At 51.6% G+C, this 25,173-nt stretch overlaps 1 protein-coding gene across 10 annotated transcripts in view; it reads left to right on the top strand.

The window, feature by feature from the left end:
* The window catches only part of NTNG2 (netrin G2), a 79,644-nt gene that overhangs the window by 41,574 nt on the left and 12,897 nt on the right, over positions 1-25,173 (top strand). For all 10 annotated transcript variants that reach the window (XM_070518477.1, XM_070518472.1, XM_070518473.1 and 7 more), the window contains one exon: positions 23,477-23,649. In XM_070518477.1, coding sequence (XP_070374578.1) covers positions 23,477-23,649 — 173 coding nt within the window. The remainder of the gene's footprint in view (positions 1-23,476; positions 23,650-25,173) is intronic.

Here is a 25,173-nt window from a genome sequence, read left to right as displayed (position 1 = left end):
TTGTCTGTTTGAAAATGTCCTATTAACGGCATCATAGAGCGTGTAGCTGTTGGGACTGGCCCCTTTCACTCAGCACTGCGCCTTCGAGGTTCATCAGGTTGTTGACCATCAAATGTGGTCCTTTCGCTGAGTTGTGCTCCACCGTGTGGCTGGTGGACCCCGGCTCGTCTCTCCATTCGCCCATCAAAGGGAATTTCAGTTGCTTCCAATTTGGGGCAGTTTTGAGCAGAGCTGCTGTGAATATGCGTGTGAGGGTTTTTGGGGGAACGAAAGTTTTCTTTTCTCTTGAGTGGATACCCATTGGTGGGATTGTGGGGTCATGAGATGTGTGTGTTTAACTTCGTCAGAAACTGACGACCGCCGTCCAGAGTGGCTGTCCCCTGGATGACGGCAGAGTTCTGTTTTGGACCCGTTGTGAGGTGCCCTTGAGGCATCAGAGCATTTGGACGTCCAAGTCTGAAGTGTGGGTGAGACTGGGCACTGGGGAGTCCTGGGCTGAGAGATGACTCCTAACGCCATGGGAGCATTCGAGACCCCCAGGAAAGAGAGGGGACGTGGTGAGGGTTCCAGGCCCAGGATGGAGCCCTGAGAAGCTAGATAGCAAAGACAGGACAGACGCGAAGAACAAGGAGCCAATGTGGGGAGAAAACCCAGAAAAGCCACTCGGGGGAGCAGGCACCTGTGTCCGATGCTGTCGGGGGTCCAGAGAGAGGAGGGAAAGGCAGGTCCGCGGATTCAGCAACATAGAGGTCAAAGGTGACCTCATCGAGAGCAGATTTGGGGGAGGTGGGACGAAGGCCATCTTGGGATGGGTTTCAGGATGAACGCAAAAAATTTTTTAAAAGACTGGGGGCCAGCCTGGTGGCACAGCGGTTAAGTGTACACGTTCCGCTTTGGCGTCCCAGGGTTCACCGGTTCGGATCCCAGGTGCGGACATGGCACCACTTATCAAGCCATGCTGTGGCAGGCGTCCCACATACAAAGTAGAGGAAGATGGGCACGGATGTTAGCTCAGGGCCAGTCTTCCTCAGTAAAAAGAGGAGGATTGGCGGCAGATGCTAGTTCAGGGCTAATTTTCCTCAAAAAAAAAAAAATTTAAAAAGACTGAATGAGGGGTAAAAAAAAAAGGGAGGGGGGAATATTGATAAGGCTTTTAAGAATTTTGACCCTGAGAGGGAGCGAGGAAATGGGGCATGGGCTGCTGGGAGTATAGGGGGCAGGATTCTTCCTGAGAACAGGGAGGCACTCTGATCGGAATAACCCAATACTGACGATGCAGAGACTGCAGGGGAGCTGCCGGGACAGTGCTGGAGGACGCCGCGAGGGTGGCGCGGAGAGCTGAGCGGACGAGGGTGAGCTCCCACCATGTGTAAGGAGAAAAGAGCACATGCTTTAGGTCAGAAACCCCGCTCCTAAGGCTTCTAGTGACCCCCATCCGTCCTGGCCAGCAAGGGTGGCCATCCTCGAGGCTCCGTGAGGCCTCTTTGTAATGAGTCCTCAGCGGCGCAGCTCGGTGTCAGAGAGAAGCCTGCGTTTGGATTCCGTCTCTTTCATTTGTCAGTTTATGGCCCAGGGCAAGTCTCTTCACCTCCCCCAGCCTCAGTTTCCCCCCCTGTAAGATGGGATCCTCTGTGGTGGGGACTGGCTGAGAACTTGCAGGGCGGCTCAGGGCCCGACGCACAGCAGGTGCTCGCGAAATGGGAGCCGTTGGCGTTTGTAAGGAGCCGGCAGTTGGTCACCTGAGCATGAACCCTGTCTCCTCGGGGTGCTTCACCTGCTTGGAGGGCCGTGTCCAGCCAAGTCCCATCTCTGCGTCTCCTCTTCACCCCTTTCCTTGGTCATCAGGGGCACAGGGAAGAGAAACCCATTTGAATGTTAGATGTCGCCAAAGCGACTCAGGAAGAGAGTGTCACTGCCCACAGTCCATCAGGGTGCAGCCCAGCGCAGCCCAGCTCTGCGCCTGCGTGTGGGGAACCAGGAGGATCCGGCGCTGGGCCTCTGGCCTTCAGGCCCCGAGCAGGCTCCTGCACCCCGCCCTCCAGCCTTGTGACTTGAGGACCTTATTAGCTGTAATCGGGCCTAATGAGGCATGGGCAGAGCTGGAGAGGGGAGAGGAGGTTGGGGAGGAGGCAGATCAATTCCAGACTAATTATCCGGCCACGTTCTCCTCCTGCCCCGGGCTGGGCGGCCTCTCTACCTGTGACGGGGGCCCTGGGCTGGTCATGATCAAGGCTCGCTGGCATGTCAACCTGCATCAGCCTGTTTTAGATTCACAGATGCTCCCCTCCAGGCCACACACGCCGGCCCCACCCCCACACAAAGATCCGCTTCCACAAGCACCTGTCATATACACATCACACCTACACCAGCGCGGTGCACCCTGCTCACAGAGGCCGAACTGTAGGGTGAGCGGAGGCCTCAGCAGGAGCCCAGGGTCAGCAAGGGGTCTTGGCTCAGCTGCCCTCGCCTTGAGGAGTCTGGGTGCTTCTCCCCTATTTGGAGCTGCCCATTCAGTACTTGGGGTCCTGGAGGCATCTTTCCACTCTGGGGGGAAATGCCCCACCTCGATTCCTGCCCATCCCTCCCTCCCACTCTCTCAGCCTGAGCAAGTTCCTAACAGGGATTCCCCCATCACCACCTCCGTCCCCCGGAGAGAGGCACACGGCCACCGGGATTTTGTCTGGGCTGATGACTGGCCTCCCCCACTTCAGTCTTGCCCCTTCTGTGCAGAAGTTTTTTTCCCAAACACAAACCCCGTCATGTCGCTTCCCTGCAGTCTCCCTCCCGTGGACCTTAGAGTCAAGTCCACACTCTGTGAGTCTGCTCACATGGACCACCTTTCCTCCACTTCCCTCGGCAGCCTGGGCTCTGAGTCCTCGCAGATCAGCCACCCCAGAGTACGGCCCCACCAACTTGCCTCTGGGCTGCTCCTTCTGCCTGGAACATGACCAGCCCTCCGCCGTCCTCCGGTCCGGCGCGTTCCTCATTCCTCAGGGCTTGGCTCAGATAGCACCCCTTGGGGCTCCTGAAGGCTGGAGACCTGGGCAGCCACCCCCTGTCCCCTTCGCTGGCCTTCAGGGAGCACAGCAATCCCATGGGATCGTCATAGCTCCAGTAGCCACGCACGTGCACGTCTGACCCCAACACACAGACACACACACACACACACGCACACGCACACAGGTGCATACATGAATGACTCTTACTGTCAGTAACTCCCTGCAGAGGAGAAAGGGACTGGAGGAATTGGGAGGCAGGGAGACAAACAGCTGGGCTCGCTGACACCCTCCCCCGCTGCTCCCACCCTTCGTGTGTTACACCAGCTCCTCCTCCTGTCCTCCTGGGCTGTGGCCTCGGCCTGGCCCTTCCTCGAGGTGCTGGACTTCCCACAGGGGAGGAAGCAATCTCGCTTTAGTTCACCAGCCTGGTTAGGCTGGGGGTTCCCTTCCAGGCTCTGGTCATAGCCACCATGTCACCCCCAAGCCACACACCCGAGCCCGCCGGTGCCCCTGCATCAGCCTGTCTCCTGTTCGCTGGGAGCTGCCTCTGGTTTTCTAATGGGTAATAAGATTTATCAATAGACCGGAGGAGGTGATGTCCGTTAAAGCGCTTAATATAAGAGGACTTCGCACAGAAGCCCAAATTTGATTTGGCCAGTGAACTCAATTGCCGGCCTGTTTGCGCTCCAGGAGGAGCACCAGCCAGCATTTATCCGCATTACCCTGGAAAAGCCGGGTCGTGTCAGGTGACGGAGGCCTCGCAGACCCCCCTCCCTGCAGCTTTGCTCTCAGTCTCCCCCCTTTGCCAGGTCTCAGGCCTTAACTGGCAGCCTTTTGACCAGACGGTTTGAATTCTCCAGCGTCCACGTGCTCTCCTCCTTCTAAAACCCCAGCCCTGCCTCCGTTCCACTAATTAGCTGGAAGTCCAGTTTTTTACCAAGGTCTCCTTACCACCATCCCCAACTACATCCTTGTGGTCACTTGTCACCTCTTGATCCGGCCAGCCTCTCTGGGCTTTTCTCTTGACCACTGCTTGCTTCTCCAACAGCTGCACAGTCTCTCTCTTAATCCCCTAAAGAAGGTCCAAGACCTCCAGGCCAGGGAGTTCCCTCACGACTTGACTCAGGCCCGGAGACGGAGGATGGGAATTATCACATAGAAAAGCAACACTTCAAAGGATGGCCTGCTGGCTGGAGAGGGATCGCCTCTGGCCACCTCTCCTGTGGGCCCCCAGCCCCCTCCCAGGACCACGTCCTTCCTCCCTGGAGCCCAGGCCCCCGCCCCAGATCCACGGGCCCCTGCACCGGGAGGTGCCCTTAGTGACATCACCTTCTCCCTCAGCCCGCAGAGCATGTCCACCTTGTGTGCCGACGTCTCCAGGCCCGCGGAGGTTTGGGGTTTGCTTCTTCATAACCCAACAGCCCACTGAAATGTTTCACGCGACACAAAAGAACAGTCTCTACCAAAGATGAGGCTCTAGCTGGCAAGAGAAATGGGAGGACACTGCTGCCCGCTTTAAATGAGTGGTTCATTTCTAACTGTGGCCTCAAGGTGTCAGAACTACCCAAGTCCATTCTCAGGACACCCGTGTGTGATCATGTAAGGACGGTGGCAGAAGAGGTAGGGGAGACGCCAGGCAGAGGGGGTCAACTACCAAGAGCCCCCAGGGTCCTGGGCTCTCCCCTGCCCCCCACCCATGCACCCCATGTCCCAGGGGTCGCTGTGAGTGTCCTGAAATCTTGGCGGTTTGACCTTTGAGGGGAGAGGAGAGCCAGGCCCCCTTCCGCCCTGCCTAGCTCGACACGTCTCGCTCACCCAGACCCGCTGCTTCCTCGTCTTTCCCCAAGGAGCCGGTGACATCACTCTCTCCGGCAGGCAGCCCGGCGTTGACCTACATTCCTCCCGCCCTCCTGTCTGGGAGGCGCTCCAAGCACCCCACTCCTCTCGCCCCGAGGAGGGAAGGGCCCGGCTCACGATTTTCTAGAAGTGATGGTGCCAGGCTTGCGTCCAGATGGCGCTCCCGCCGGCAGCTCCCGGGCACTGCCCGCCCTCCCTGCGGGCCGCACACTGCGGCCTGGCACAGGCAGTGGCCCTGCGGCCCAGCCACCGCTTCTTGTGCTGGTGCACCCCCAGCCGGTCCTGGCAGGGGACAGGACGGGTGAAGCCGGCGTGTCTGTCTCCTCCTGGCAGGGGCAGAGCATGTGTCCCCAAGAACTTGGCTTGTCTGGGACAGCCTTCCCCCCGAGGCCAGCCCTGGCACTGCCTCCAAACAGTTGTGGTCCCCTGGGCCTCATTATGGACTCATCAATTCTAGAAGAAGGAGCGGCTTAGTGGAGAAGGCAGCCACAGCCCTCTGTGCCGTGGGCAGGCAGCAGGGCCAGCTCCCAGTGGCTGTGCCCCATGCCTGGCCTCGAGAGGGGTCAGGGGTCAGGTCAGAGGGCCGTGACTCAGGCCTGTGGGTGAGCAGGGGTAGGAGCTGCCAGATAAAATGCAGGACACTCAGTTAAATTTAAATTTCAGATAAACAACAAATAATGTTTTAGTATAAGTATGTCCCAAATATTTCATGGAATATATTTACACTAAAAAAACTATTCACTATTCACCTGAAATTCAAATTTAACTGAGGTCCTATATTTTTGTTTGCTGAATCTGGCAGCCGTAGTGGCAGAGGGCTCTTCATGGAAGCGACTATAAGAGGACAGCGGGTATGTCCCCCTTGTGGGGTGTGGAGAACAGGTCAGTCTTGTCTGCTTTGGGAGCTGCTGGCTGCTGAGAGAGGCCACCGAGAGTGTTGGCAGGACAGCATGGATGAGGGACCCCGTCTGTCCCTTGGGGCTGGGCACCTGGGGGCTGCCCAGCAAGGCTGATCTTTGCTCCCAGGAACCCCACGCTCCCACCTCTGTCACCTGTTGACCGTTAGCTATAGCGACAATAATAATGGCTGCCACCTATGGAGGGCTCGCCGTGTGCAGACCCGGTGCTGGGCTTCCCGCTCCCCCCTTCCTCCCAACAGCCCTGCCGGGTGGGGGCAGTCCCCTTCCCGGTTTTACAGACCAGGGTAAGACCCTGAGGCTGGTCACCTGCCACCACACGCCGCTCCAGCCCAGCTGTGACACTGACTGGCCTTTCATTGAGCAGCTGCTCCGTGCCAGATGCTGTGCGTCCTCTCATTCATTCATTCCTTCATTTCTTCATTCATTCAGCAGGTACTGAGAGCCCACTGTGTGCCAGAGCATGTTAAGCACTTACGAACAATTAAATGACAAAGTTGAAAATCTGAGATATAATTCAACCCTTCCAGTTTGCAAACGAAAGGTCTGAGACCCAGAGAAGTGACTTGTTCAAGGTCACCCCGCAAACCAGGAGCAGGGCCTGCGCAAGAATCTGGCTGCTGACTCAGCATCTCTCTCTCTCCAGCATCTCTCTCTCTCTTTCTCCTATGGAGCCGCTCCTGCTGACACCCAAGGAGTTAAAGCCATGAGATTCTGCACTGGGGTGGGGGCGGGGAGGGGGCAGCACGTCCCGATGGGCTGGGAGTCCACTGCTGGCCAGTGGCAGGCCCGTGGGCTGGCCAGCCTCACACTCTCCCTCTGTTCATTATTAAATAATGCTTCCTGATGGATGAGCTGAAAAGTGCTGTGTAGCAGGGTCAGGCAGCTCAGGTGATGGTTTTTGGGTGAGACTGATGGTTCTCGAAGGTCGAATTCAGAAAGCAATTCCTTGGGAAAATTGATCCCATGGGTGCAGGGGAAATATTTGGGCTGGAGGCGCAGCCAGGAGTCTGGACTCCCTACCCAGGTCTGGACTCAGGCAGAAGCTGGCGTTGGGAGCGAGGGCGGGAAAGGGGGCTTCTGTCTTCTTTTTTTGCATTTCTTTGGCCAAGCCCGGGCCTCCGAATCCGAATTGGGATGCAGGGCTGCCAGCAGTGAGGCGGGGCGGGGGGGGGGGGGGGGGGGGGGGGGGGGGGGGGGGGGCCGTGGGGGGGGGGATGTGCCTCAGTGCCCCCTCCCCTGACCTCTGTCATCCAAGTGGAATCAACATAAGGTGAGCGCAGAGAGACGCAGGGTGGTAGAGGCCGTGAGGTCCAGCTCTGGTGCCCAACATCCCTGGGTTCGAATCCCACCTCTTCCCCCAGAGACCTGGGCTGAGTTATCGGCACTTGACCTACCAGAATCTTGCATCGTCGCCTATAAAATGGGAGAAATGGCGCCTTCTGGGTTTTCACAGGGACTCTGTTAATAATGCACATCACACAGCACCTGTTCACATAGGAGTGCCCAATAAATTATTTATTCATCCTTGCGTATTTATTTTATCTATCCTCTCTCCCAAGGGCCTCCTGGACTAGAGAAGAGAAATCGCAGAAGGATAGCAGCCTGAGGGAGGGCGGGGAGGGACGTGCCTGTCTTTGGGGGAGTTGTGGGCCGGGCGGACTTCTCTGAGCCTGCGTCAGCCTGAGAAGCAGGACTGGAGCCTCTCCAGCCACCGCCCAGCTGCCTGCTTGAGACCCTTCCTGAAGCGAGGTTCACCAGCTGTGTGGCCTGGAGCGACTTACTTAACTTCTCTGTGCCTCATTTCCTTGTGTGTAAAATGGCGATGATAGCAATATACCCTTCATAAGGCCCTTGGGAGGAATTGATGCATCATTCATGGAAAGGACCCCTGTTTCTAGACGCTCATAGATACAAGAAGTGAGAAAAATCAGTGGGAAGCTGCCGTGTGTCGAGCGCTTCTGTGCATGACGCAAGTCCTTTATAGACCATGCCTCAGCTGCTCCTTACAATAGCCCTCTGAGGTAGGTGCCACTGCCATCCCTATTTTACAGATTAGGAAACTGAGGCCGAGGGAAGTCCAGCAACTTTCCTAAGGTCACACAGTAAGTGGCAGAACATCTGAGGCTGGTGGGACCAGGAGGCCAGGGCCACGGTCTCACAGTCCCCAGGAAAGGCAAAAGGATGGAGCCCAAAGCCCGGACGGGCACCTGCTGTCTGCAGGGCCTTTGGCTTCGTCCCACCCCTAGGTGTGGGGTAGATCATGTGGCCAGCGCATTACTACATCCATTCGTTCATTCCCGAATGACCGGTGTCACCGATCCTCGTGACAGGCTGTGGTGTAAGCGGGACTCTTGCTCCCCACTGCTCAAGTGAGAAAGTAGGGACCCAGATTGCTTAAGAACTCGTGCAGGGCCACACAGCCCGGTGGAAGCCCCACCCACTGATATCTCTGCTCCCAGGTGCCGGATACACGGGCCAGTGGGGAGTGAAGACAGTAAGTGCGGGCTTTGCCATCAGGCTGCCTGGATCCAAGTCCTGGCTCTGCCCCTGACCAGCTGGGGGAGCTCGGGCAGCTCACTTCACCGGCCCAGGCCTCAGTTTCCCCATCCACACAATGGAGGTAACAGGGCTATGTCTTCCATAGGACTGTTGTGAAGGGCCCGTGTGTTCATTTGTGTGAGCTCTCAGAACGTGCCTTGTGTCAGCTGTATTTCCCCAGAAGCCTCTCTTTAAGGTCCCACGTGATAGGTTTGCACAATTAGTAAAGCAAACCTCTGAAGGTCTGTAGGAGATGACAACGGAACCAGCTTTCCAGGGCCGGCCCGGTGGCACAGCAGTTAAGTGCGCACGTTCTGCTTCGGCGGCCCAAGGTTCGCCGGTTCAGATCCCAGGTGTGGACATGGCACCGCTTGGCAAGCCATGCTGTGGTAGGCGTCCCACATATAAAGTAGAGGAAGATGGGCATGGATGTTAGCTCAGGGCTAGTCTTCCACTGTAAAAAGAGGAGGATTGGCAGCAGATGTTAGTTCAGGGCTAATCTTCCTCAAGAAAAGAAAAAAGGAAAAAAGAAATCAGCTTTCCCAGGCTTCAGTCATTCCGAGAACCCCTGCACCATTTCCCCAGATATTTATTTATTTGTTTGTTAGTTTATTGAGCAGCTTTACTGAGGTGTAATTTACAAACCACACAATACACCCATTTGAAGTGTACAATTCAGTGCTTTTAGTGTATCCACGGAGTCATGCAACCATCCCCACGGTCAACTTTACAACCTTTGCAGCACCCTAAAAGACACCCAGTGCCCCTTAGCTGTCACCCTCAATCCCCCCAACCCAGCCCCTGGCCAGCATTGAGCCACCTCCTGTCTGTGGATTCACCTCTTCTGGACATTTCATACAAATGGCATCCCACATTACGTGGCCTTTCATGTGTCTGGCTTCTTTCACTTAGCACGATGTTCTCAAGGTTGGTCCATGTTGTAGCATAACAGGACTTCATTCCTTCTTATGACTCAGTGGTATTCCATTGTATGTATAGAGCATATTTTGTTTCTCTGTTGATGGACATTTGGCTTGTTTCCACCTTTTGGCTCTTAGGAATAACACTGCTGTGAACGCCGAAGTTCACATTTTTATTTGGGCACATTTTCATGTCTCTTGGGTACACACCCAGGAGCAGAATTGCTGGGTCATGTGCTGACTCTGTTTCACCTTTTGAGGACCTGCCAGCCTGCCTTCCGAAGCAGCTGCCTGTTTTCCCTTCCCCCCAGCAGTGTGTGAGGGTTTCGATTCTCCACATCCTCACCAACACTTGTTGTCTGTGTTTTCGATGAGAGCCATCCTAAGGGTGTGCAGTGGTATCTCCCCGTGGTTTCCATGTGCATTTCTTGGACAGTTAACGCTGTCGAGCATCTTCTCGTGCTTCTTGGCCACTAGTGTATCTGGTTTGGAGAAATGTCTATTGAGATCCTTTCCCCATTTTAAAGATTGAGTTGTCTTTTTATTATTGAGTTGTAAGAGTTCATTGTATTCTAGATGTAAGTCTCTTATCAGGGAGATAATTTGCAAAATTCTTCTCCCCTTCTGTGGGACATCTTTTCACTTTCTTGATGGTGTCCTCTGAAACACGAAAGCATTTAATTTTGATGATGTCCAGTTTATCTATTTTTTTTTCTGTTCCTTGTGCTTTGGGTGTCGTGTGTAAGAAACCACTGCTTAGCTCAATGTCATGAAGATTTACCCTCTGTCTCCTTGTCAGAGTTTTCTGGTTTTAGCTCTTACGCATAGGTCTTTGGTCCATTTTGAGTTAGTTTTGTTAAGGTGTGAGGTAGGGTTCTGATTCATTCTTTTGCATGAGGACATCTCATATTATTTATTTACTTAATAATTTCTTTAAATTAATATACTTTTAAAATTTGGCCTTACCTAGGCAATAATATTTTTAAGATCCAAGGTTTGATGACTTTGTCACTTGAAAAAAATACTGTGTACTCAAAAATAAATAATAACCATCAAACTGTTTCATACTTCATGCATGCACCTCCCCAGTCATCTCTGTACCCTACCTGGGGAGACGATGCTGATTTCCAGGATGAGGGATGAGGGAAAGGAATGAGGGATGAAGGATGAGGGAGAGGGGAGAGGGATGAGGGACAAGGGAGAGGGATGAGGAAGAGGAATGAGGGATGAGGGAGAGGGACGAGGGATGAGGGAGAGGGAGAGGGACGAGGGATGAGGGAGAGGGATGAGGGATGAGGGAGAGGGAGAGGGAGAGGGATGAGGAAGAGGAATGAGGGATGAGGGAGAGGGACGAGGGATGAGGGAGAGGGATGAGGGATGAGGGAGAGGGAGAGGGACGAGGGACGAGGGAGAGGGATGAGGAAGAGGAATGAGGGATGAGGGAGAGGGACGAGGGATGAGGGAGAGGGATGAGGGATGAGGGAGAGGGACGAGGGACGAGGGAGAGGGATGAGGGAGAGGGATGAGGGACGAGGGAGAGGGATGAGGGACAAGGGAGAGGGATGAGGAAGAGGGATGAGGGAGAGGGATGAGGGAGAGGGACGAGGGAGAGGGATGAGGGAGAGGGATGAGGGAGAGGGATGAGGGATGAGGGACGAGGGATGAGGGAGAGGGACGAGGGATGAGGGAGAGAGACGAGGGAGAGGGACGAGGGACGAGGGAGAGGAATGAGGGATGAGGGAGAGGGACGAGGGATGAGGGAGAGGGACGAGGGATGAGGAAGAGGAATGAGGGATGAGGGAGAGGGACGAGGGATGAGGGAGAGGGACGAGGGATGAGGGAGAGGAATGAGGGATGAGGGAGAGGGACGAGGGAGAGGGATGAGGGAGAGGGATGAGGGAGAGGGAGAGGGATGAGGGAGAGGGATGAGGGACAAGGGAGAGGGATGAGGGACGAGGGAGAGGGACGAGGGACGAGGGAGAGGGACGAGGGACGAGGGAGAGGGACGAGAGATGAGGGAGAGGGACGAGGGATGAGGAAGAGGGACAAGGGATGAGGGAGAGAGATGAGGGTCGAGGGACAGGGATGAAGGATGAGGAAGAGGGATGAGGGAGAGCGATGAGGGATGAGGGAGAGCGATGAGGGAGAGGGTGGCAGGGGCTGGTTGGAGGCAGGGATTGGGAGGCCTCCCTGCAGACCAGACACTTCCTTTAGGGGTTAGCTTTAGGAGAAGGGGGCGGAGCCTGGCAGCATATTCCAGGCAGAGGGAACAGCATGTGCAAAGTTCCAGAGGAAAGCAAGATCAGAACACATGTGAGACAGAGACAGGGAGAGAGAGACACAGAGACAGGGAAAGACATAGAGAAAAGGCTACAAAGAGAGCCAGAAAGGTCAAGCCTCAGGCACAAACACCACACACACACACACACACACACACACACACACAGAGGCAGCATCACCCAGAGCTTCCTGCAAAAGTTAGGAAGTGCGAGAAGCCCCTCTGTGGACTGGGTTCTGCTCTGTTCCAGCCCTGGCGAGGCTCCCCCCTGCCACGGGGGCTGCTCCTGGCAGCCCTGCCCATCCAGGAGCTTCGTCTCTCCTTGGTAGAAGAGTCCATGCTCCTTCCGGGGCTCAGCCAGGGAGGGTGGAGAAACCAAGACCCGCTCTGGGAGATGAGGCCGGTGGGAGGGGCTGGCCAGCGTGCAGCCAGGGCAGAGCCCAGGTCAGGAGTAATCAACTGCGTGACCTTGGGCAGCTTCTCCCTGACCTGTGCCACACGGGCCTGTCCAGCTCTGACATTCCATGACTCCCTACGATCATCATTACAAGATGCTTCTCAGATTCAGCTGGTCTTTTCCACATTTTTAACAAGCCAAGGTCAATGCTATCACCCAAAGTCGAGATGGCAATCTTTTCTTCATGTAGCTAATATCTAAAAATATCCCGTCCTCGGGCCAGAGGCACGGAGTACATTCCTGCTTCCACACAGCTGGGGTGTTCCTCTCCAGCTCACTCAGTGGGATGTTAAATAGGAATTGAGAAGAAAAAAATAAATAAAACCTTCTGAGGTCAAATATATTTTGCCAACAAACTTTCGTTAGACAAAGTCAGACAGGTCTCTTTCCTGCAGGACTTGTCAGAGCTTTTAAAATGCTACTGTGCGCTGTGCTGCTGGATGTAGCAGGGGAGGTCAGGGAGCAGGGTGTGAGGGCGTTTGGAGAGCGTCATATGCATTGGCCAATAAGGTTTAAGCACAGGACCCTTCTTGGCGAAGGAACATCTCTGAGGTCTTAATGTTCCCCAGGAAGAAGTGTCCCCAGTGCCAGCAGGTGCCTGTCCACCCTCCTCTGCTCTTTCCAAGAGCCGCGCACATAGTGGACCCACAACACCTGTGTGCTCGTGGACTGGAGCCACAGAGAAGGCGAGAACAGGCGTGTCCATGCTCTGTTTGTTTCAGCTCTGTGTTGCAGTGACGTCCTGACAGGCCCAGTGTCCAGGCTGGAAGGGAAGTGGGATTAAAATAACAGCCTTCACTCCTGGTGGGCGGATTCCCCGGGGTGGCTCCAGACCGCAAGCTGCTGCTGGGCCCACGGTCTCTGGTGCATGGGTTGGTGTAGGGGGCGCCCGGACTTCCCGTGGACGTGCTTGGGTACAGGGTTGGAGTTCCAGCGCCCGGGTCTGCGGCTCAGGGGGAGGCTCCGGGGTCCCGCAACTCCCCCCCCCCCCCGGCAGGGACAGCCTCTGCTTGCCATTAGCTGGGAGGCTCTGCCCAGAATCCACAAGAAAGGGAAGCTCCCGGTGGGCGGATTCCCTGGCAGTGCACCAGACCGCCAGCTGCTGCTGGGCCCACGTCTCCAGCGCACGGGTCGGTGCAGGGGGTGCCCGGACTTCCCGTGGGCGTGCTTGGGGACTGGGTGGAGCTCCAACACCCAGCTCTGCGGCCCGGGGGGATGCTCCGGGGTCCTGCAACCCCCAGCAGGGAGGGCCTCTGCTCGCCATTGGCAGGGAGGCCCCGCCCAGGATTCGGAACACCAGGAAGCTCCCTAGAGCAGAATTCCCCACAAGGCAGCAGCTCATAGGCCCATGGACTCTGGCTGTGTCCCAAACGAGGCAAGGGGCTCCCAGAGATTCCCATGAGAGTGGAGTGGGGCAGAATGGAGCTCCGGTGAAATGGCTACATAGCCCAGGGGGGATCTCCAGGTTCTTACAGCAGCCTCAGCGAAAGCCTCTGCACAGCACTAGTGGAGAGGTCCCGACTGGCAATCGCAAGGTGGGAAGGCCCTGGGTCAAGAGCAGCACAGCTAGGTGAGCTAACAACAGACTGCAGAAGATACCCATAGCTCTGCTGGGACCTATAGTGGACAAGTGTGATCTTGTGGGCTCTGTTAGGGACAAAGTGGCGATTATAGGTGATCCTGCTCCTGGCTGCTGGGAAAGCCCACAACACCACTGCAGACCACAAGGAGGGAGCGCATCTAAGTGGGCTGCAACAGTAGGCACCAGCAGCCTGAGGCCCCCTTGCGATTGCCCCCACAACCGACGAGGGACCCCACAGGACCACTGTGACTACGAGGAGGGGTCCAGGTCCAGTCAGTAACAGCTGACAGGGTTCCTGGTTGGGGCAGTCTAAACAGCTGCCCCCACACACACACCAGTCGCAACAAGTGGAAGCAGTAACTAAACTCTATCTCTATGCAGAGGCACAAATCCACGCTATCAAGCAGTATGAAAAAATATATTAAATCTCCAGAACAGAAGGAAAATGATAAGCACCCAGAAAACAATCCTAAAGACAATGAAATCTATAACCTAAATGACGATGATTTCAAAACTGCCATTATTAAAAAACTCAACGAGTTAAAAGAGAATTCAGATAGACAACTCAATGAGTTCAGGAGCTATGTCAGAAAAGAGCTTGACACTATAAAGAAGAACCAATTAGAAATACTGGAGATGAAGAACACAATGGAGGAGATTAAGAAAAATCTGGACTCTGAACAGTAGGGTCGATAATATGGAAGACAGAATTAGCAATTTGGAGGATAGGAATATAGAAATGCTGCAGACAGAGGAGGAGAGAGAACTAAGACTAAAAAGAAATGAAGAAACTCTCCAAGAATTATCCGACTCAATTAGGAGATGCAACATAAGGATTATAGTTATCCCAGAAGGAGAAGAGAAGGAGAAGGGGGCAGAAGGCCTGTTCAAAGAAATAATAGCTGAGAACTTTCAAAACTTGGGAAGAGAGATGGAACTTCGTGTGACAGAAGCCAATAGATCTCCAAACTTTATTAACGCAAGAAGACCAACCCCAAGGCATATAGTAGTGAAACTAGCAAAAGTCAACGACAAAGAGAAAATACTAAGGGCAGCCAGGCAGAAGAAAATAACTTACAAAGGAAACCCCATAAGCCTATCAGCAGATTTCTCAGGAGAGACCTTACAGGCTAGAAGAGATTGGAATGAAATATTCAAAACTCTGAAGGACAAAAACCTGCAGCCAAGAATACTCTACCCAGTGAAAATATCCTTCAAATACGATGGAGAAATAAAAACATTCCCAGATAAACAAAAGTTAAGGGAGTTCATCGCCACAAAACCTTGTCTTCAAGAAATGCTCAGGAAGAACCTCATTCCTGAAAAATCAAAAAAAGGAAAAAAAAAAAAAAGGAAAAAAAATCAAAAAAAGGGGTCACAAAATCCAGAACAAAGGAGATAAGCAGAAGGACAATAACACAAAGTAACAGCTCTCCATCAGGACAAAATGCAAAAGAACCAGAAAACAAGTGATAAAATGGCAACAGTAGGCCCCCACGTTTCAATAATCACTCTAAACGTGAATGGATTGAACTCTCCAATCAAAAGGCACAGAGTGGCAGGATGGATCAAAGAACAAGATCCAACAATATGCTGCCTCCAGGGAACACACCTCAGCCCCAAAGACAAACACAGACTCAAAGTGAAGGGATGGAAGACAATACTCCAAGCTAACAATGAACAAAAGAAAGCGGGTGTTGCCATACTTATATCAAAGTAGACTTCAAAGCAAAACAGATAAAGAAAGACAAAGAGGGGCAGTATATAATGATAAAAGGGACACTCCACCAAGATGACATAACACTTATAAATATATATTCACCCAACACAGGAGCACCAAAATTCATAAAGGAACTATTAACAAAACTAAAAGGAGACATCAACAGCAATACAATAATAGTAGGGGACCTCAACACCCCATTAACACCAATGGACAGATCATCCAGACAGAAAATCAACAAGGAAATAATAGAATTAAATGAAAAATTAGATCAGATGAACCTAATAGATATATATAGGACACTTCATCCAAAAGCACCAGGTTACACATTCTTCTCAAGCGTGCATGGAACATTCTCAAGGATAGACCATATCTTGGGAAACAAAGCAAGCATCAATAAGTTCAAGAGGGTTGAAATAATATCAAGCATCTTTTCTGATCAGAATGCTATGAAACTAGAAATCAGCTACAAGAATAAAGCTGGGAAAGGGCCAAAAATGTGGAGACTAAACAACATGCTGCTGAACAAACAATGGATTATTGAAGAAATTAAAGAATAAATCAAATATTATCTGGAGACAAATGAAAATGAAAACACACCATACTACATGATTTGGGATGCAGCAAAGGCAGTCCTAAGAGGGAAATTCATTGCAATACAGGCTCACCTCCATAAACAAGAAAAATCTTACATAAACAACCTCAAACGACACCTAACAGAATTAGAAAAAGAAGAACAAACAAAGCCCAGAGTCAGTAGAAGGAGGGAAATAACAAAAATTAGAGCAGAAATAAATGATATTGAAACAAAAAAGACAGTAGAAAGGATCAATGAAACAAAGAGTTGGTTCTTCGAAAAAATTAACAAAATCAACAAACCCTTAGCCAGACTCACTAAAAAAAAAGAGAGAGAAGTCTCAAATAAATAAAATTAGAAACGAGAGAGGAGAAATCACAACAGATACCGAAGAAATACAAAGGATCATAAGAGAATACTATGAAAAACTATATGCCAACAAATTGAACAACCTAGAAGAAATGGATAAATTCCTAGACTCTTACAACCTACCCAAACTGAAGCAGGAAGAAATAGAGAATCTGAATAGACCAATCACAAGTAGAGAAATAGAAACAGTAATCAAAAACCTCCCCAAAAATAAGAGTCCAGGACCAGATGGCTTCTCTGGAGAATTCTACCAAACATTCAAAGAAGATTTAATACCTATCCTTCTCAAACTATTCCAGAAAATTGAGGAAGATGGAGCACTCCCTAACACATTCTCTATGAATCCAACATCACCCTGATCCCAAGACCAGACAAGGACAACACAAAGAAGGAAAACTACAGGCCAATATCACTGATGAACATAGATGCAAAAATCCTCAACAAAATTTTGGCAAACCAAATACAGCAATACATCAAAAAGATTACACAACATGATGAAGTGGGATTTATACCAGGGACACAGGGATGGTTCAACATCCGCAAGTTAATCAACGTGATTCACTACATTAACAAAATGAGAAACAAAAACCACATGATCATCTCAATAGATGCAGAGAAAGCATCTATTCGACAAGATCCAGCATCCATTTATGATAAAAACCCTCAATAAAACAGGTATAGAAGGAAAGTACCTCAACATAATAAAGGCCATATATGACAAACCCACAGCCAACATCATACTCAACGGACAAAAACTGAAACCCATCCCTCTCAGAACAGGAACAAGACAAGGGTGCCCACTTTCACCACTCTTATTCAACATAGTACTGGAGGTTTTGGCCAGAGCAATTCGGCAGGAAAAAGAAATAAAAGGAATCCAAATAGGCAACGAAGAAGTAAAACTCTCGCTGTTTGCAGACGACATGATCTTATATATAGAAAACCCCAAAGAATCCATAGAAAAACTATTAGAAACAATCAACAACTACAGCAAAGTTGCAGGGTATAAAATCAACATACATAAATCAGTAGCATTTCTATACACTAACAATGAACTAACAGAAAAAGATCTCAAGAACTCAATCCCATTCACGATCGCAACAAAAAGAATAAAATACCTTGGGATAAACTTAACCAAGGAAGTGAAAGATCTATACAATGAAAACTACAAGACCTTCTTGAAAGAATCAACGATGACATAAAGAGATGGAAAGACATTCCATGCACACAGATTGGAAGAATAAACATAGTTAAAATGTCCATACTACCTAAAGCAATCTACAGATTCAACGCAATCCAAATCAGAATTCCAATGTCATTCTTTACAGAAATTGAACAAAGAATCCTAAAATTCATATGGGGCAACAAAAGACCCTGAATTGCTAAAGCAATCCTGAGAAAGAAGAACAAAGCTGGAGGCATCACAATCCCTGACTTCAAAACATACTACAAAGCTACAGTAATCAAAACAGCATGGTACTGGTACAAAAACAGGTGCACAGATCAATGGAACAGAATTGAAAGCCCAGAAATGAAACCACACATCTGTGGACAGCTAATCTTTGACAAAGGACCTGAGGGCCTACAATGGAGGAAAGAAAGTCTCTTCAACAAATTGTGCTGGGAAAACTGGACAGCCACATGTAAAAGAATGAAAATCAACCATTCTTTTTCACCATTTACTAAAATAAACTCAAAATGGATCAAAGACCTAAAGATTAGGCCTGAAACAATAAGTCTTCTAGAAGAGAATATCGGCAGTACACTCTTTGACATCAGCTTCAAAAGAATCTTTTCAGACACCATAACCCCTCACATGAGGGAAACAATAGAAAGAATAACAAATGGGACTTCATCAGACTAAAGAGCTTCTTCAAGGCAAGGGAAAACAGGACTGAAACAAAAAAACAGCCCACTAATTGGGAAAAAATATTCACAAGTTATTTATCCAACAAAGGGTTAATCTCCATAATATACAAAGAACTCACACAACTCAACAATAAAAAATCAAACAACCCAATTACAAAACGGGCAGGGGACATGAACAGACATTTCTCCAAGGAAGATATACGGATGGCCAATAGACACATGAAAAGATGCTCATCATCACTAATGATCAGGGAAATGCAAATCAAAACTACACTAAGATATCACCTTACACCTGTTAGAATGGCAAAAATATCCAAAACCAAGAGTGACAAATGTTGGAGAGGCTGTGGAGAAAAGGGAACCCTCATACACTGTTGGTGGGAATGCAAACTGGTGCAGCCACTATGGAAAACAGTACAGAGATTCCTCAAAAAGTTAAGAATAGAAATACCTTATGACCCAGCCATCCCACTACTGGGTATCTATCCTAAGAACCTGAAATCAGCAATTCCAAAAGTCCCATGCACCCCTATGTTCATCGCAGCATTATTCACAATAGCCAAGTCATGGAACCAACCTAAGTGCCCAGCAACTGATGATTGGATAAAGAAGATGTGGTATAGATATACAATGGAATACTACTCAGCCATAAAAAAGGACAAAGTCGTCCCATTCACAACAGCATGGATAGACCTTGAGGGTATTATGTTGAGTGAAATAAGCCAGATAGAGAAAGACGAACTCTGTATGACTCCACTCGTAGGTGGTAGTTAACATATGGACAAAGAGAACTGATCGGTGGTTACCAGGGGAAAGGGGGGTGGGGGGAGGGCACTAGGGGTGAAGTGGTGCACCTACAACATGACTAATAATGATGCACAACTGTAATTTCACAAGGATGTTAACTTTCATAACCTTAATAAAAAAAAAAAAATAGCCTTCAGCACTGGCTAATGCCCTTGGACAGGGCCTCTGCTCTGCAGCAGAATTCTGTTCCAGAGAATTCAAGAGACATGCTCTGAGCCGGGAATTGACACATGAACAGTGGATGGTGGAGCAGTGGTTTCCCAAACAGCCCCCCGCCCCGCGCCCCCGGCCTGAAGGCCCCGGTGCCCCTCCTGGGAGGGAAGGTGTGCGTGAGGTCAAGAGCCAGCCACCCTCCCCAGCCTGGCCTGACCTCCTGTTCTCAAGTAACATTCGTCATCTGCTTCTAAAGGGAACACCTGCTCACTGGAGAGAACGCAGGAAACAGGCAAAGTGACGAGGAAGAGAGTGGAAATCATTTCTAACCCCACCCCCTTCCGGCCCACGACAGCCACCGGAGTCCCTGGATGTGTTTCCCATTGGTGTTTGGGGTATAGGTAAATGGTTTTTAAACATAATCCGAAGCCTCCTGTAACAGTCTGCTCGGGCTGCCGTAGCTGAATGTCCAACTGGGGGCTTGAACAGCAGGCATTATTCTCTCGCAGTTACGGAGGCCGGAAGGCCAAGGTCACGGTGCTGCCAGGGGCGGCTCTGCTGAGGGCTCCTCCTGGCTTGCAGCCGGCTGACTTCTCACCACGTTCTCCCGTGGTGAAGAGAGAACTCCAGGGTCTCCTCCTCTTCTTATACGGCCACCAGCCCTAGCAGGTTAGGGCCCCAGCCATGACCTTGTTTAACCTTAATTGCCTCTCAGAAGGCCCTGTCTCCAAATAAAGTCACACTGGGGGCTGGGGCTTCAATATTTGAAGCTGCGGGGAGACAAGTCTGTCCACAACGCTACCATACACATGATTTGGTACCTACTTTTTACAATCCATATTCTATCCCCTGTTAGCCTCTCGGACTCTGGAGTCAGACATCTCTGAGTTCCAGTCCCAGGCACATTGTTGGGCAGCTCTGTGACTCTGGGCAAGATACTTACCCTCTCTGAGGCTCCATTTCCTCCTCTGTAAAATGAAGGTGACAATAGTACCAGCTCTCGTGGTCGTTAGAGGGTGGAATGAGACGCCCATTGGCACACAGTAAGCGTTCGTAAGTGTGGTCTCTTTCATTCATATGAGGACTATTCCCCGTGGCTTCAAGTAGCCTTTGACGACAAAATACTTAATAGCTTTAAAATACTCCATAACCTAGATGCACCTCAATTTCCTTAATCGTTCTGCAGGATAATTTGAGGGCAGAGAAAGTGTGAGAAGGAAGGCCACCCTGGCAATCATGAAGCCTGCAGGGGTGGGTTAACTCGGAGCTGCAGGGCTGGTGGAAACCAGGGCAACCAGGTTCCCCACTCGGGGTGTTGCCCTGGCAAGCTGGCCCCACAGTGGAGCTCCAGTCGGATGGAGGCAAAGGGGGCAGGAGGCGAGGCAGCGGGAGCCAGGATGAAGGGTCTGGCAGGACTGATGAATGAGGAGGGGAGAGGCAGGGCGTTCAGTGTTCAGCCTGTGGGGGGATCAGCAGAGGCAAAGGGGTGATTTGAGGAGTGTGGTGTGGGAGAGAGGAGGGGGGGATGAAGGAAGAGGAAGAGCTTAGAGAAGAAGTGTGGTTCGGCTTTCGGGAAACAGTCTTTGAGATGATGGGGGCAGCGAGGGGAATTGCCACATACCCCAAGCCATCCCTGGTGCCGTAGGTGTCCTCACCCTGGTCCAGGCCACTGTCCTCGTTGCCGCCGGGGCACAGCTTTCTCACTGATCTCCCTACCTCGGCTCTCGGCCCCCCCGACAAACCGTCTCCCTGGAGCGGCCACAGCAGTATGACCTGTGAGCCCGCGTGGGACACTGCCAACCTTCCAACGGCTTCTGTCACTCGAAGAATAAAATCCAGCCTGTGTCACAGTCTCCTACCCTCTTGGCCTCACAGGCCTCACAGGTTGGGCCTTCTCATCCCCAGTGTCTTTCCTCATGCTCTTGCATCCTTTCAGAAGGTTCTCCCCTCCTTGCCTGAGTAACTTTGATCCTCCTTCAGGTCTTAGTTTAAAACTGTTGGGGCTGGCCCTGTGGCATAGCGGTTAAGTTCCGCATGCTCTGCTTCGGTAGCCCAGGTTCGCGGGTTTGGATCCTGGGCACAGACCTACACCACTTGTCAGCCGTGCTGTGGAGGTGACCCACATACAAAGTGGAGGAAGATTGGCACGGATGTTAGCTCAGGGCAAATCTTCCTCAGGAAAAAAAACCAAAACTATTCTTCCTGGAACCTATCCTAGACCCCCAGACCAAGTGAGGATTCCCATGATACCCTCTCCTTCTGTAACACTTGAGCACCCAAGACAATGGGCATTAAAAATTTGCATGGTTATTTTTAAATTAATAGTCTTTATTAGTTTTTAGGTTTTAGGTTGACAGAAAATTGAGCAGATTGTACAGAGAGTTCCTAACACTCCCCATTTGCCTGCACACAGTTCCCCCTATTATTAACGTCTTGTATTAGTGTGGTGCATTTGTTACAGTGGATGAACCAACGTTGAAACGTTGTTATTATTAACTAAAGTCCATAGTGGACATTAGGGTTCACTCTTGGTGTTGTACATTCTGCAGGTTTTTGACAAATGCATAATGTCATGTATCCACCATGACGGTGTCATACAGAATGGCTTCACTGCCCTGAAAATGCCCTGTGCTCCCTCTGTTCGCGCCCCCCCCCCACTCCCTGATTTTCATAATCGTCTCCCTGTTAGACCCTGTACTGCGTCAGAGCAGGGACCCCATCTGCTTTGTTGACGTTATGCTCACCGTTCCCAGCTCACAGCCTGGCATATAACAGGTGCCCTAGAAACATCTGTCCTTGCATACTTTAATAAAAATAGGATTCTACTAAACATGTTATTCTGCAATTTGCTTTTTACAAATATTGACAATATATCTTGGAAATCTTCCTGTATCAGAATATAGAGCTCTCTCCCTCTCTTTAACTTTTTATTATGGAGAATTTCCAACATGCATGCAAAAACAGAATCTCCTGTAGTAAACTGCCGTATACCTGTCACCCAGCTTCGCATTATCAGCCTGGGGCCCTTTTTGTCCGTCCGTGTCTCTGCCCATGTGCCCCCTGGCTGTGTTATTCTGAAGCCAATCTCAGACATCAGATAATTGCATCCGTAAATATTTCAGTGTGTACCTCTAAAAGATGAGGACTTTTAAAAACAGAACCACAATACCATCATTGCACCTAAGAAACATTCATTTGATATCATCGAATATAGTCAGTGTTCAGATTTCCAGCTGTCTTCTCACTAATGTGCATTTCATTTGTGGATCTGAGTTTAGAGGTTGTTTGAATCCAGATCCAGGTGAGGTCTACACCCTGCAATACCTGGGAGGTGTCCCTTGATCTAGGTCCCTCCTTCCCCATCAATTTTTGCCCCTTGCAATTCATCTATTAAAGAAACCAGGTCATCACTTCTGGAGTGTCCCTCAGTCTGGTTTTGCCGATGGCATCCCCCTGTTGCTCTTTAGTATGTTTCCCTGTCCTCTGTATTTCCTGTAAATTCGTAGCTGCATCCTGAGTCTCGATCAGATTCAAGTTCAACTTGTTCTGCCAAGACTGCTTCAGGATGGGGCACATCCTAGGGGGCGGCTTCTCTCTGTGGTCCCTCTCTGTGACGTTCCAGGCTGTGAATACTCAGTTGCCTAGAGCCGTTCACTCAGTAGGGGCTGCTAAGTGGCAACCTTCTAATTCTTTGATTTCTTCTTCCACTATGAGCTGGAACATTTCTATAAAAAGAAACATCCCCTCATCCACTGTCGGCTCCCCGGAGGTACAGCTTATCTAAGACGGGCGGGACAAATGCTTGCTTCTTTCCCTTCATCTACCGGTTTTCAGAATAATGAGTTACCTATAAATATTTGAATGAATGAATGAATCATACATGTATGGGTGAACTGACAGGAGTTCGGGAGTCGGAGTTCTTTCTCCCCTCCCTTGTGGGCGTGGGTGTGGGCCACGGCTGAGAGCAGAGGTGCGGCCTGGGGCCGGGTCCACGGCTACACGACCAGGGGCTGGTGAGCGCCTCTTGCTACCTGTCAGCCCACCTCGGTCAAGAGCGAAGGTGATCAGAAGTTGCGTTACTAAAAATACAGCATCTGGGACAAGGGCATCTTGTCACCCCACCCCGACCGAGCTGTAAGAAACCCTTGAAACCACCATCAAAGAGGACAGCAGCCCAGCAGCAGTGGCCAGGGCAGCCTTCATGCTGGGAAAAGACTGGAGATGGTGGTGTTCCCTCAACAGGAGGCGAATTGGGGACTTTCTTTGTTCGAAGGAAAATCGTGGCAGGTTGGACTGGTGGCCTCCAGAGTCCCCTCCAGGCCAGTCCCAAAAGCTTCCCCTGCCCCTCCTGGTAGGGATCTCCTTTCCCCAGGGGCCTGGCAGGCCTGCCCATGAGTTTGCTGACGTCTGTCCCCCCCATATCTCCCCAGGTGCAAGTGCAACCTGCACGCCAACCTGTGCTCCGTGCGCGAGGGCAGCCTGCAGTGCGAGTGTGAACACAACACCACCGGTCCCGACTGTGGCAAGTGCAAGAAGAACTTCCGCACCCGGTCCTGGCGGGCCGGCTCCTACCTGCCGCTGCCCCACGGCTCTCCCAACGCCTGTACGTACCAGCCAAGGGGCGACTGCGGCCCTGGCCGCTGTGGTCCCCGCCCTTCGACCCCAGGAGCTGTGGATCACACACACGCATACATGAACGAACATGCACACACAAACATACAAGCACACGTGCACACACAAGCATGCATGCACACACATGCACATATACACACAAATGCATGCACACACACACCTCTTGTAATCAAGACCCTCTAGCACAGCTGCATCCTGCTGACCCCTAAGCCGCCCTTCTGGCCTGGCCCGTGGGAACCCGAGGTGAGCTGCTCAGCGTCTTTCCTGCTGTCCTTCCCCTTCTTGACCCTGACGCTGGAGAGAAGGCTGCAGGGTGGCAGGGAGGAGCCCTCACTCCAGGCTGAGTGTGATCAGCACCGTCCCCCATAACCAGCATTTGTGGGGCATTGACAACCGGCTGCACGATGCCAAGTGCTGCATGGTCACCACCCCCTCAACCCGCAGAGTGGCCCCTGGAAGCAGGTCTCCTATGATCCCACTTTACAGAGGGGTCCTCCGAGGTCCTGGCCCTCACTTTCTGCACAGGGAAGCGCTCCTCGGGGTTCACCCACACACACCAGCATCACGAACACCTCCCGCTCGTGGGGGCCCCCCGCATGGTCCACGGGTGTCTCTATGAAATCACGAATCCCAAGGAGCCCCTGAGCTCTCCCGGACCACCCCCTAGTGGCTTTACTGACGTCTGACATCCGCCAAGCGCTTCGACAAAGAGGCCGCGCCACGCACTTCAGCAACAGCTTCTCACTTAGCCCTCACAACAACCCTGAGGGGTGGTATTATTATTAGCCCATTCTCCAGATGAGCAAACTGAGGCCCAGCAGCCCTCAGTGCTCTCTCAGGTTTAACAGCGGGTCATGTGCCAGTCACTGGACCTAGTTCCAAAGACAGGGCTGGGCGGTGGCCTTCGGCACGGGGCCGGCCCATCCACCTGGGCATATTCGCAGGAGCCCCTCCATCGGTGCCCTCCCTCCCTCCACCGACGTGAAAGATTTATGCGACTTTAGTCTGATCAAAGCTGAAAGCTTCACAGCGAGGCCGTGACAGGCTTGTCGGGCGAGTGCCGGCCCGAGGCGCGACAGCCCTTTGAAGGGGTGACTTGCCAGGCACGCACCGCACTCGCGGCCTTCAAAGGGACAGAGAGCTCTGGGCACTGACAGCCACCCCGCCTGCTCCCTCCTGCCAGGTGCCCGACCTGTCTCTTTATTGCATGAGCCAGCTCTTGAACCCTGTCTTTAGTCGATGTCACCTCCCTCTCTGATTCACAGTCTTACTCCCCTCATCCATCTCGCTGGCCTCCCCCCTCCCCTCTCTCCTCCTCACCTCCTCTCCGTTCTCTCTGTGTCCCATTCCTCCTGGAAGGGTCCTCAGAGGTCTCCAGGCAGCCACAGATTGAGGCTCCTACCTACAGGTCACACACTGTGGGGCCCCGGGCTGAAGGCAACCCTCTGTCTAACCAGCAACGGACAGACAGGCTGGGCCACCCACACCTTTGCCT

This window comes from Equus asinus, chromosome 10 (genome assembly GCF_041296235.1).
Source record: "Equus asinus isolate D_3611 breed Donkey chromosome 10, EquAss-T2T_v2, whole genome shotgun sequence".
Lineage (NCBI taxonomy): Eukaryota > Metazoa > Chordata > Mammalia > Perissodactyla > Equidae > Equus > Equus asinus.
The sequence above is the reverse complement of the archived record's forward strand: the minus strand, read 5'-3'. Positions and strand labels throughout refer to the sequence as shown.